Raw genomic sequence first — 12715 nt, forward strand, 5'->3', positions numbered from 1 at the left:
TGAAGATCTAATCTCCTTTCTTTCCCAGAAACATCTTTTCTAGAAATTTTCATAAGCTGCCTCGTTTTGAAGCTGCCTCTCACTTCAGATTTTTTCATTTATTAAATATCACGTGGGTATTCTTTGCATAACTGTACATCTGAAAATGCTTCTTCTAAAACTAGATTTTACTTCTTTTGGTTCAAGCACCCACATCCAGTTAAAACAGTGCAAGGCAAAAAAAACTATCAGTAAAAAGAAAAGAACTGGGAGGGAATAAAGGGTCTAAGAGATTCCAGAAGCTGATGTAGAAGATGACTTGCTGGAATGATGGCAAGTAAATTTATATTTTTATAGCTGTATTCTGTATGGCAACGAGAGAAGGAACTAATAGTTAAGGTACCATTTGGTTAAATTAATGGATGCCATTTATGGTGTGCTAAGAGTTGACTTGAATTGGCTCACAATTCTTCCCAAGTGGTAACACACTGGTAACATGAAATTAATCACGTAGGAATATTTACACTACACTACAAACCAGGGCTTCCCCCCCTTCTCCAAGAATTGGTTTACCAGCACACTACTAAATATAACAATATCATGATGTTGCAAGTGTTACTCACTCAGTTGTGTCCAACTCTTTGCGACCCCATGGACTATACTGTCCATGGAATTCTCCAGGTAAGAATACTGGAATGGGTTGCCATTTCCTTCTCCAGGGGATATTCCCAACCCAGGGATCAAACCCGACAGATTCTTTACAGTGTGGTTATATGGCTCAGCTGGTAAAGAATCCACCTGCAATGCGGGAGACCAGGTTCAATCCCTGGGTTGGGAAGATCCCCTGGAGAAGGGAAAGGCTACCCACTCCAGTATTCTGGCCTGGAGAATTCCACGGACAGTATAGTCCATAGGGTCACAAAGAGTCGGATATGACTGAGCGACTTTCACTTTACTTGATAAAAATATGGCATGAAAAGGCAAGCAAGCAAGAAAGGAATGAAGAGAGAAAAGAAGGGAAAAGGTCAGAAGAGACCTTTGTTAAATGACAGGTTCATAAATACTTTTTCAACTAGTCCAGATGAATTAGATGTAGCCAATGGCAAGGGCGGAGAAAGATGATGACAGATGAGCAGAATCAGAGAAATCCCAAGATGTTTCTCTCCTGTGCAATTTCTGCAGGCCCAAGAGGCTCATGGCTGTGATGCCAGCCAATGTACCTGCAGGCAGACGGGCAAAGACACCCCTGCTCAGGAGACAAACATCAAAGGCCTGCCCTCTTACAGGAAGAGCACAGAGGGAAGTGTGCATGATTTCTGAGCTCCCTCCAAACCGAGAACGTTGCACGCTTAACCTCAAGTGTTTTGTGCTTTACCTGAAACGCAAAGGTAAGAACCATCTTTCCCTCTGTGTATTTCCAGCTCTCTGACACTCACCACAATCAAGAAGCTGTCGTAACTCGGCTGGGTTGCTGGAGCTCTGTGTTCTGTATAGAGTTGAACATTCCAGACCTAGGACACAAAACAGACTGAGTATGCAAAACACAGCTCTCTGGGGAACCTGCAAGCCTGCAGCCAGATAGACATTCCAATTTTCATCCAGTGTCTATTCGAGATGTGCACCGAGCATTCTTGGAAGTCAACTCCCACTATTCATCTTATTTGGCACATCAATAATTTTGGCAAAATCATCTGGCCACTGAGGAACAAGTTAATTCTATTTATTAAGATAGGGAGAATTTAAAAGTTTCCATATAGTAACTACACATTAGTATGGAGTGAGAAGTCAGAGCAAGACTATCTCCCCAGGTCATGGCCACAAACAACTTATGTATCCAGCACAGGTGGCAGGAAGTGGATTCAATGAACGTCCACGCAACAGATACAAATGATGACACCCATGAGATCAGGCCATAACCTGTGAGCTGATTTCCCTGACCCGTTGGATTACCTTTCTTTTCAATGGCTTCCACGAGCTTGATAAGAAGCGGTGGAGCAACGTCAGGGGGTGCGAACTGCTCTGCAAGGTCCGGGAGAGTGGAAGCTGCAAACAAAAACAATCCTGTGGTTACGTTTGATCAAGGGTAATCCAATGCAGTCAACAGCAGTGAAAATGATCCCAACACGAGGTCATGGACTGCAATTAGGACAGCAGCAAACTCAGGCCAGGAAGAAAGAGAGTGCCTGAGCGGGGCCCTGTGTTTAGAAGGCTCCTCTCAGGCCACCACCCTCCAGCACTGCCTCTTCCCATGGGGTGAGCTGCCTGGGGCACACACCTGCTGCTCCTCTCCTAGGACACGATCAGAGGGCTCCCCAGAAGCCCAGATCCCCTGCCTCAGTGGCTTCTCGGGTCTCTGCCTCAGGCCCATCCTTCTGAGCGCAGACCTAGCTCCGGCATGCCCCACTGGCCCAAGGCATGGGCTGGGGTGGAGGGGAGTGGGCTCAGGGTGGAATGGAGTCTGGCCGTACAAGGTTCTGGCGGCATGGGGCCAAGCCAGGTGCAGACCAGCTCTCCACATGTCACCACGCTCTCAGGCAGAACTCGGAACCCAAGAAATCAAAATTCAGGTCCAGCTTCCCGGTCATTGTGAAGATATAACTGTCAACGTAATAGGATGGAACCGCTTTTATCAAACTGTCTGTCGATGTGATTTTAACTTTCAAATATTCAGATGCAAGTTGGGGCTCCTTTGTGTTCTGTCCCAGGCTCCACAAATGCCAAGGTGGGTGTACTATCAAATACAAAGCAGGTCCAAGTCCCCATGGACCTGCTGCTGAAATGCCTTTATTGGCTTACACATGTTTTGGTCAGTTAATGTCTTAACACATGTGGTACTGCCACAAACTGTTCTTTCCATGCTTTTATTTACACGTTTTACCAAATAATAACAAAAGAAAAAAATCTAATTGGGTGACACACATAATGTCCTTCAACATTTGATAACTGCATTTTTCACTCCAAAAAAAAATAAATACCTTTCTTATAAGACACCAGAAGAGGGAGCTAAATATACGCACCTCAAATTTCTCAAAATGCAAAATATAGGTAAATGACAGTCTTTATGAAAATACCTAGCTGTGAAGTCTATTTATCAGCCACCCATAAATCACTTTTAGACGCTTAAGGTTCATGGCTGTGTGTGTACATAGTTTATATAATCTAAGACTAAATATTGAAAATTTTGTTTCAATGAGATTTCAGTGGTGTGACTTTTTAAGCCATATATCATGTTAAGCAAATTTCTAATGCAGCCCATCTTTCTAACAGTGAGATAGCACAGAAAAACAACAGACTCACAAGACAACCACAGTCAAGCAAGATTATATTAAACTTTGACCTCAGAAAATTAAGTATTGTTTATGTGATTTTGGAAACCCAGAGCCTGTAGTATAAGACCCTTCTATCCCCTGAGATAGTAACGTGATCTTGCCACCTGACTCTGTTAGCCATACCAACTACCGAGGATAAAAGGAGAAGAGCTATATTATGGAAGAAAATCCTATAGCAGCACTCTCCAGAAGAACTTGCTGTGATAGTGGAAATGCTCTATTAGCTGTGCTACCCAGCAAGTGCTCCGAGCACTTGGAATGTAACTCCTGCAACAGAGGAAGAGAATTTTTAATGTCTATTAACTTAAAATGAAATAGTTGTAAACGACTACTGACCACAGTCCTGAAGAGCACAGTCCCACAGCCTGAACAAGGGCAAGTTTCGTCAAAAGCACATGAAAGATTCCTGAGCTGACTTCATACTACAAAGACCCCACTGTAAAGCCAGCCCTGAGCACCCAGCATTGGTACATGGGACTCAAGAACGTGTGAACACAGGCATGCAAGGTCTATCCCTGAGTCTCCTGGGCCACTTTGTCCTGCTGCAACGGCACTTGAACATACTTGGCACTTCATAAAAGCAGGGCAGGCACGCTGCTGACTCGCCAGACAGTCACGATGCAGAAAGCAGAGTGGCAACTTCATCTCACCTGTGTTTCCGCCACCAACCTGAGCCTACGGATCACCTGGAGAACTTGTTATGCAGACAGACTGCTGGTAAAACTACAAACCCCCAGAATCAGAATATCCAAGAATGAAGCTAGTCATCCGTTTTGGGTTAGTAGTAAGTTTTAGGACAAGACGCTTACTCCTTGGAAGGAAAGTTATGACCAACCTAGATAGCATATTCAAAAGCAGAGACATTACTTTGCCAACAAAGGTCCGTCTAGTCAAGGCTATGGTTTTTCCTGTGGTCATGTGTGGATGTGAGAGTTGGACTGTGAAGAAGGCTGAGTGCCGAAGAATTGATGCTTTTGAACTGTGGTGTTGGAGAAGACTCTTGAGAGTCCCTTGGACTGCAAGGAGATCCAACCAGTCCATTCTGAAGGAGATGAGCCCTGGGATTTCTTTGGAAGGAATGATGCTAAAGCTGAAACTCCAGTACTTTGGCCACCTCATGCCAAGAGTTGACTCATTGGAAAGTTGACTCTGATGCTGGGAGGGATTGCGGGCAGGAGGAGAAGGGGACGACAGGGGATGAGATGGCTGGATGGCATCACTGACTCGATGGACGTGAGTCTGAGTGAACTCCGGGAGTTGGTGATGGACAGGGAGGCCTGGCGTGCTGCGATTCATGGGGTCACAAAGAGTCGGACATGACTGAGCGACTGATCCAATCCCATCTGAATATGAGAAGCAAATCCATGTAAGTGACCCCTGGCCACTGCCTGAAAAAAAATCCAGCAATGACACTGCCCATATCTGTTAAAATATGAGTATACCTGAAAAGTCCTTAAAATAGAAGTATCTTGGGGTGGGGGGAGGGATACATGAGGAGATTGGGATTAACATATACACACTACTATATATAAAATAGATAATCAAGGACCTACTGTATAGCACAGGGAACTCTACTCAGTATTTGCAGTAACCTATACAGAAGAAAATCTGAAGAAGACTATATATATGTATATATGAAACTGAATTGCTGGCTATGCTGTACACCTGAAATAACATGATACTGTAAATCAACTATTCTTCAGTAAAAAATGCAAATATCTTGAAAGTTTCTTTTCAACTAGTCTTTTTAAATAAAAGCACTGTAAAAAAAAAAAACACACTATAAAAGAGCACAGTACCTCATTTCCTCTGGTAAACTATAAACTACTTCCTTTTGCCTTAGATTGTCAGCTCACAAAAAATATCCTCCCCTACAGATGCCTTCTACACTGAGTAAAATGAAATTTCCTATCAGCACATGTAACAGGAGAAAAACACAAAGGCAGAGATCAGATGTACAGAAATATTATTAATTAGGACTCACTGTAGCATCTTTGCAGAAGGCAATGGCAACCCACTCCAGTACTCTTGCCTGGCAAATCCCATGGACGGAAGAGCCTGGAAGGCTGCAGTCCATGGGGTCGCTAGGAGTCAGACACGACTGAGCGACTTCACTTTCCCTTTTCACTTTCATGCACTGAAGAAGGCAATGGCAACCCACTCCAGTGTTCTTGCCTGGAGAATCCCAGGGACGGGGGAGCCTGGTGGGCTGCCGTCTATGGGGTCGCACAGAGTCGGACACAACTGAAGCGACTTAACAGCAGCAGCAGCAGCAGTAGCATCTCTTAACCTTCTCAAACTTACAGATCTCAGCATACACCAAAGTGCAAAAAGCTCAAGATTAAATAGTAAATACATGAACCCACATATCCGCACAACATTCATCCAACTAACATGTCTAGCTCCTCTTTCTCTTTCCTCATAAATTACACAGGCATTTTTTTAAATTAAAAAAAAAAAAAAGTTAAAGTTGGCAACCAAAGATGGAATTGCTTAATAAATGTTTATCTTCTCCCAGAATCTTATCAACACGATCATTTCTGCAAGCAAATATGAAAGTTAAATTAAGTGATAATTAAAGATTTCACCTAACTGTGATTGACATGTGCACCCAACAGTTGTTATATTACTGGGCTGCAAATACTACATATAAAATTGTTTCTACTACTCTTATTTCTTCACTTCAGTTTGAAAGAGGGAAGGAAAAAAATCTTTCCTAAGTCCTTTCAATGTTTCTTTGGCAAAACATGGTAGTTTGCTTTCCATATCCTGAGATGCAAAGTATCATCTGTTTCACTCATACAAGTGCAACGTGAAGTTTCTAAAAAGCACTGTGATGGCTATCAGGTATCTATAACAACACCTTTCTCAAAGTACACCCCAGAATATTTTAAAAAGAAAAATACCAGACGTATGCAGTAGGAAGTACAGGTACTCCTTTGTAACACATCGAGTGAATTTATCACTACATCTTTTTTTTAATATTGAAAAAAGCTTATTACTCAAATGTATAAATCATTACAACTGATTAAAGTTTTGCAATGGGGGTTTTAAAAAGTAAATTTTACAAAGACACAAGGTTTTTAAAAATAGCAATGCAAGGATTTCCTATTCTGTAGTACAATATCCATGATTCAGTCCATTTCCCTTTAAAATATTTAAACACAGGGGATGTGAAAGCTTTACCCAAGAAACTTATGAAGTTCACGTTTTCTACTTTGAGTATTAGGATCAATTAACAGTGAAAGTCTAAAAAGCATTTTAAAGCAAAGTATTATTTCAACAATCCTAAAATCAACTATTCCTTTAGTTTTATTAAATACTCAAGGTCAGTATTTACACTTCTGTTAGATCCCATTTTAAAGAATTTCAGCAGGAAATGACAACTGCTAAGAAGTACCAAATTTGGCAAGTTGTTCTTTGAAAAGTCCTTGATGAAGTACATCATACAGGTCAATAAACTAAAACATAATGGAACTCATATATACACACACACAATATAGAGATCATATATGGTGACCATTAAACAAAACACAAATTAGCAGAGCGTAATCCTCATACCTATAAATTCTCATTTGATTTCACCTTGCAGACAGATTTGTATACCTGAATGAGGAATGTTTTTTTGGTTTTTGACTCCTGCTGTAATCAGTGTAAACGTGTGGAGAGCCAAGTCTACTCTTAAAGCTGGGTGAATTTTAGATTCCTCCACTATAAGCCAACACCAGTTTTTCACTGAGCTGAATCACTTTTCATCAAAAGAAATAGGTATTAAAGAGAAAGAAGACAAGAAAGAACAGCAGAAGGCTCTAAAAGTGATGGTGAAGCCAAGATGCATCTTGTTTAAAAAAAAAAAAAAAAGAGGAATCAGCCTTTTACAGGAACACCAATGAACTAGTCATACTGTTTAAGAGCCCACTCATTGGAAAAGACCCTGATGCTGGGGAAGATTGAGGGCAGGAAAAGGGGGCGACCAAAGGATGAGATGGTTGGATGGCGTCACCGACTCAATGGACATGAGTTTGAGCAAACTCCAGGAGACAGTGAAGGACAGGGAAGCCTGGCATGCTGCAGTTCCACAGGATCGCGGTCAGATGCCACTGAGCGACTGAACAACAACAAACTAATGAACTAGGTGTTTGTCCCAGGTTGTAGAAAAGAATTCTTGAGGACACGTCAGTCAGTCAGTTCAGTCACTCAGTCATGTCCGACTCTTTGCAACCCCATGGACTCAGCACACCAGGCTTCCCTGTCCATCACCAACTCCCAGCGCTTGCTCAAACTCATCAGATGCTGCATTTCCCACTAGTTCTATTCTCCCTCCTTTGCCCTGGCGACAACCAATCGCATGCAACAGGAGAGAGCCTTCCCTCCCGAAGTAGGCCCTTCCCAAATCACTAACATGGACAGGCCTGAACAGTCCTTGGGCGCCAGTGGTGTGTGGGAGACAGTGGCATTCCTCACGTTCAGTGGTGCCAACGCCGCTACAAAGTGCAAGATGAAACCAGCACACAGCTGCACCTTTTGGAGGCCTTCTCCATAAAAAAAGATATTTTAGAATTAGGGCCTGGCAAGGATGAATGGAAAATTTAAGCTGAAATTCTGGGACTCCAGAAACGGCCCAAGCCAAGTATTTCATTACTGATGGAAGCAGCTTGGAAGTATATAAAAAGCTGCCACTTACCTTTTAAAATGCAGTACAAATAAACAGAAAAGAAAGTATAGGCAAACCGTGGATCAATATTAAATCAAGATGCCTGCCTATTAACTGTTGCTCAATCAAAACTTTTTTTCCACCTGGAACAATCTCTCTCATTCTTTCAAATGAAAAATGGACATTCTGGTAGGCTAAAATCTAACAAATCCCAATAATACTTTTCTTAAATAAACCTTATAAGCACATTCATACTTTATGCTTACAATGGTTAGTACTCTGAACGTTTAAACTTCTCAAGTTCCATGGGCAAAGCCATAAAAAATGCTGGCTAAGGCAATGCAGAAAAAAGCTGAACAAAACAAACAAACAAACCCCACAAAAATAAAATAATCATGAGTTCCTTAACTCTGTAACTGTTTAATCAGCAGTATAGAGAAATTACTAAAAGCACAACTTTAAAGCCAAGGAGACCTGGGTTTTAATCTTGGTTTTGCCACTTACTGAGTATAATCTTGGGTATGTTAATTAACTTGAACCCCAGTTTCTTCACCTGTAAAATGGGAATAATTTTAAGTGTAGCAAGGATTAAATGAATAATACATAAACAAACACGGGTAAGCACAGTGCCTAGAATGTAGCAAGCACAAGCTAATGCGTAGCTATTATTAATTTTGGATTATCCATTTAATCTTCTTTATTATTATTCATAGTTTTTTAAAATACCTAAAAGCAATGGTAAGTTTTAACACCAGAAATTATTAATTAAGACAGAATTCTCAACAGTTTTTTTTTTTAAGGTGGCCAACAGGAAACATTTAATTAGAGTAGATATCTGCATTTTGCATTTCCATATATAACACTCAATATCTTTTTAGAAATCATATCTAAATTATCACATGATTTTCACTACAGCGCACTTTTTCCCTGTAAGGACTATCTATTTGAGTTACTATGTTTCAGTTTTCTGAATGTACAGGAAAGATGTGGTTGGAATGATACTGAACTTGGTGTAAACTAGGATTTTTCTTTTGGAGTAGGAGGAAGAAAAAAAATACGAGCAACTGAAAATGGGAGTAGAAAGTAAATGTCAAAGGAAATCTTCAGCCATAACTACACTATTTTTAGACATAACTAGTTGGAGGGAATTAAAGAGTTGTCAACAGATTTAAACAAGAAGTTTGCAAATCTTTTCAAATCCCCTAATTAGTCTTTAATACCTTTAAGTTTTATCTTCTCCCATTTATCTCTTCTGTTCCACAGCTGAAAAAAGGGATCTGAGATCCTTTGCCCATCTAATTTATTTCTAGACAAGAGACTAGTCCAGGAAACAAACAGCAGGCAAAGACTTTATTAAACATAAGCAGACATTACAGTTTCGCTTCTGATGGCCTTGGCTGAAGTCTCAGCATTGAGATAATTGAAATGCAAGATTACACTTAATCTTTGACAGGCTAGCCTAATTAATTGTGATTCTTATCACCTAAATTGGTAGTCTGATTTAAAGATTACCATTTATAGCATATAGCAAATTAAGATGCTGGGCAAGAGATAAATGGGGAAGAGAAAAAGACTTCTCCCTCTCCCCACGCGGAAAATAATTTGTAGTTGAGTCCCTAGGATCTGGGAGCCTAATGGTTTATAAGAAAAGTTGGGATCCTTTGGTTGGTTGGCTCAGAAAGATTTCATATAGAGTGTGCTGAGAGGCCCCAAAAGGGAAGCAAAGAGAAGAAGAACCGTGTGACTCAAACCCAACGGACGCTTGACCATTTATTGAGTGAATGACTATTACTGAACATCAGTCAGGAATCACACTGCCACACTAAGCATTTTACAGACAGGCTTTCACTTATTTTTCATAGCAGTTCCTTATCACCCTCAATTTAAAGGCGAGGAGACGGAGAGAAATGAAGTCATTTAATCACAAACCTCCTGAATAGTGTCCCTGAGTTCAGCTTGGGCCTGTTGCCCTTCACCAGAATCTTATTTCTTCTTTTCAAAGACAGAAACCCACGATAAGTTTCTCCGAATCTCCCACCAAGGCTCCCTAGTTTAAGGGTAACTGCAGGAAGGGAGTCACGTGACACACAGTGGCTGCTCCCCAAGTGGGCAGCTACAGTACTGATACTTTCTGGTGTCTTCAAGTAAAATGAGTCTAGTAACACCAGTTTTTGCGCTCCCCACCAAATAAGCAAACGATGTTCAAGCTACCACGCGATTGCACTCATCTCACACTCTAGCAGAGTAATGCTCAAAATTCTCTAAGCCAGGCTTCAACAGTACATGAACCATGAACTTCGAGATGTTCAAATTGGATTTAGAAAAGGCAGAAGAACCAGAGATCAAATTGCCAACATCCACTGGATCATCAAAAAAGCAAGCGAGTTCCAGGAAAACATCTACTTCTGATTTTTTGACTACGCCAAAGCCTTTGACTGTGTGGATCACAATAAACTGTGGAAAATTCTGAAAGAGATGGGAATACCAGACCACCTTACCTGCCTTCTGAGAAATCTGTATGCAGGTCAACAAGCAACAGTTAGAACTGGATATGGAACAATAGACTGGTTCCAAATTGGGAAAGGAGTATGTAAAGGCTGTATATTGTCACCCTGTTTATGTAACTTATATGCAGAGTGTATCATGCGAAATGCCGGGCTGGATGAAGAAGCACAAGCTGGAATCATGATTGCCGGGAGAAATATCAATAACCTCAGATATGCAGATGACACCATCCTTATGGCAGAAAGCGAAGAACTAAAGAGCCTCTTGATAAAAGTGAAAGAGGAGGGCAAAAAACTTGGCTTAAAACTCAACATTCAGAAAACTAAGATCATGGCATCCGGTCCCATCACTTCATGGCAAATAGATGGGGAAACAATGGAAATGGTGAGAGACGTTTTTTGGGCTCCAAAATCACTGCAGGTGGTGACTGCAGCCATGAAATTAAAAGACTCTTGCTCCTTGGAAGACAAGCTATGACCAACCTAGACAGCAGGTTAAAAAGCAGAGACACTACCAGTACACAACAAAGGTCTGTGTAGTCAAAGCTATGGTTTTTCCCGTTGTCATGTATGGATGTGCTGCTGCTGCTGCTAAGTCACTTCAGTCGTGTCCGACTCTGTGCGACCCCATAGACGGCAGCCCACCAGGCTCCCCCGTCCCTGGGATTCTCCAGGCAAGAACACTGGAGTGGGTTGCCATTTCCTTCTCCAATGCATGACAGTGAAAAGTGAAAGTGAAGACGCTCAGTCATATCCGACTTTTAGCAACTCCATGGACTGCAGCCTACCAGGCTCCTCCATCCATGAGATTTTCCAGGCAAAAGTACTGGAGTGGGGTGCCATTGCCTTCTCCAGTATGGATGTGAGAGTTGGACTATAAAGAAAGCTGAGCACCAAAGAATTGATGCTTTTGAACCGTGGTATTGGAGAAGACTCTTGAGAATCCCTTGGACTGCAAGGAGATTGAACCAATCAACCAGTTAATCAATCCATAATGGAAATCAGTCCCAAATGTTCACTGGAAGGACTGATGCCGAAGTTCCAATACTTTGGCCACCTGACGCAAAGAACTGACTCATTGGACAAGACCCTGATGCTGGGAAAGATTGAAGGCAGGAGGAGAAGGGGACCACAGAGGATGAGATGGTTTGATGAAATCACCAACTCAAAGGACATGAGTTTGAGCAAGCTCTGGGAGTTGGTGATGGACAGGGAGGCCTGGAGTGCTGCAGTCCATGGGGTAGCAAAGAGTTGAACATGACTGAGCGACTGAACTGAACTGACCAAATAAATAAGCCAGTACATTGCCCCTCACTAGAAAATACCCTGAACTTCAGATCCTGACAGTCCTAAAAAAACAATGGGAGCCCCGTTAATAACATGAGGGAGGTGGGGGCTCCAGGTGAGTCACGCTGTCTCTCTCAGGGGCAGGGTGGACCATGGAGGCACACCCTTCTCTCCCACTTTCATCTGATAATAGATTTTACAGTCAAGTGCAGAAAAAGTATGAAATGCTTTATGTAGGCTCTTTCAACGAAACTTGAGAGGCACCAAACTTGTAAGAATCGAAGGATCCTCTTATCAGGAGAGGGCTAAGGTAAACGAGAAACCGAACAGAAAGATACTACTGGGGAAACCGGAGGCCAGAATGAAGCATCTCAGTGGAGGCTGGAACCTTATAACTAACAGTGTAGAAGCAGAACATTACCCGACCAAGGAGGGCGTGCAGAGGGGGCTCCTGCCAAAGAGGCAAAGCTGTCCAGCGAGGCCGTTTGGCCTCAAAAGAAAGCCTGGATGGAAATCAGAGAAAAGAACCACTAGATTCACTCCAGTAACTAAAGAGAGCAGGGCTTTTTCTCTGACAATTTTGAATATGCCAGAAAGAACTGTACAGTGAATGTGGACATCCTAGATTTTATTACTAACATTTTAATATATTTAATTACATATCTTTCCATCTGCCTATTTTACTTTTTTGGATGAATCTCAAAATAAGTTGCAGAAATCAGTTGCCATGGACTGAACGACATCCCTCCAAATTAATATGTTGAAGCCTTACTTCCAACGTGATATTTGGAGATGAACCTTTGGGAGGGAATTAAACTGAGATAAAATTATAAGGGTGGGGGCCATCACGATGGGATTAGTGCCCTTGTAAGAAGAGATACCAGAGAGCCCCAATGTGTGCTAAAGTCACTCCAGTCATGTCCAACTCTTTGCAACCCCATGGACTGCAGCCCTCCAGGCTC

At 41.9% G+C, this 12715-nt stretch overlaps 1 protein-coding gene across 3 annotated transcripts in view; it reads right to left on the reverse strand.

The window, feature by feature from the left end:
* The window catches only part of PIK3R1 (phosphoinositide-3-kinase regulatory subunit 1), a 95717-nt gene that overhangs the window by 26433 nt on the left and 56569 nt on the right, over positions 1–12715 (reverse strand). For all 3 annotated transcript variants that reach the window (XM_025270890.3, XM_006054575.4, XM_025270889.3), the window contains exons 3-4: positions 1930–2022; positions 1416–1490 (exon numbers count right to left, since the gene is read on the reverse strand). In XM_025270890.3, the coding sequence (XP_025126675.3) occupies positions 1416–1490; positions 1930–2022 (168 nt within the window). The remainder of the gene's footprint in view (positions 1–1415; positions 1491–1929; positions 2023–12715) is intronic.

The sequence above is a fragment of the Bubalus bubalis genome, chromosome 19 (assembly GCF_019923935.1).
Source record: "Bubalus bubalis isolate 160015118507 breed Murrah chromosome 19, NDDB_SH_1, whole genome shotgun sequence".
Taxonomy (NCBI): domain Eukaryota; kingdom Metazoa; phylum Chordata; class Mammalia; order Artiodactyla; family Bovidae; genus Bubalus; species Bubalus bubalis.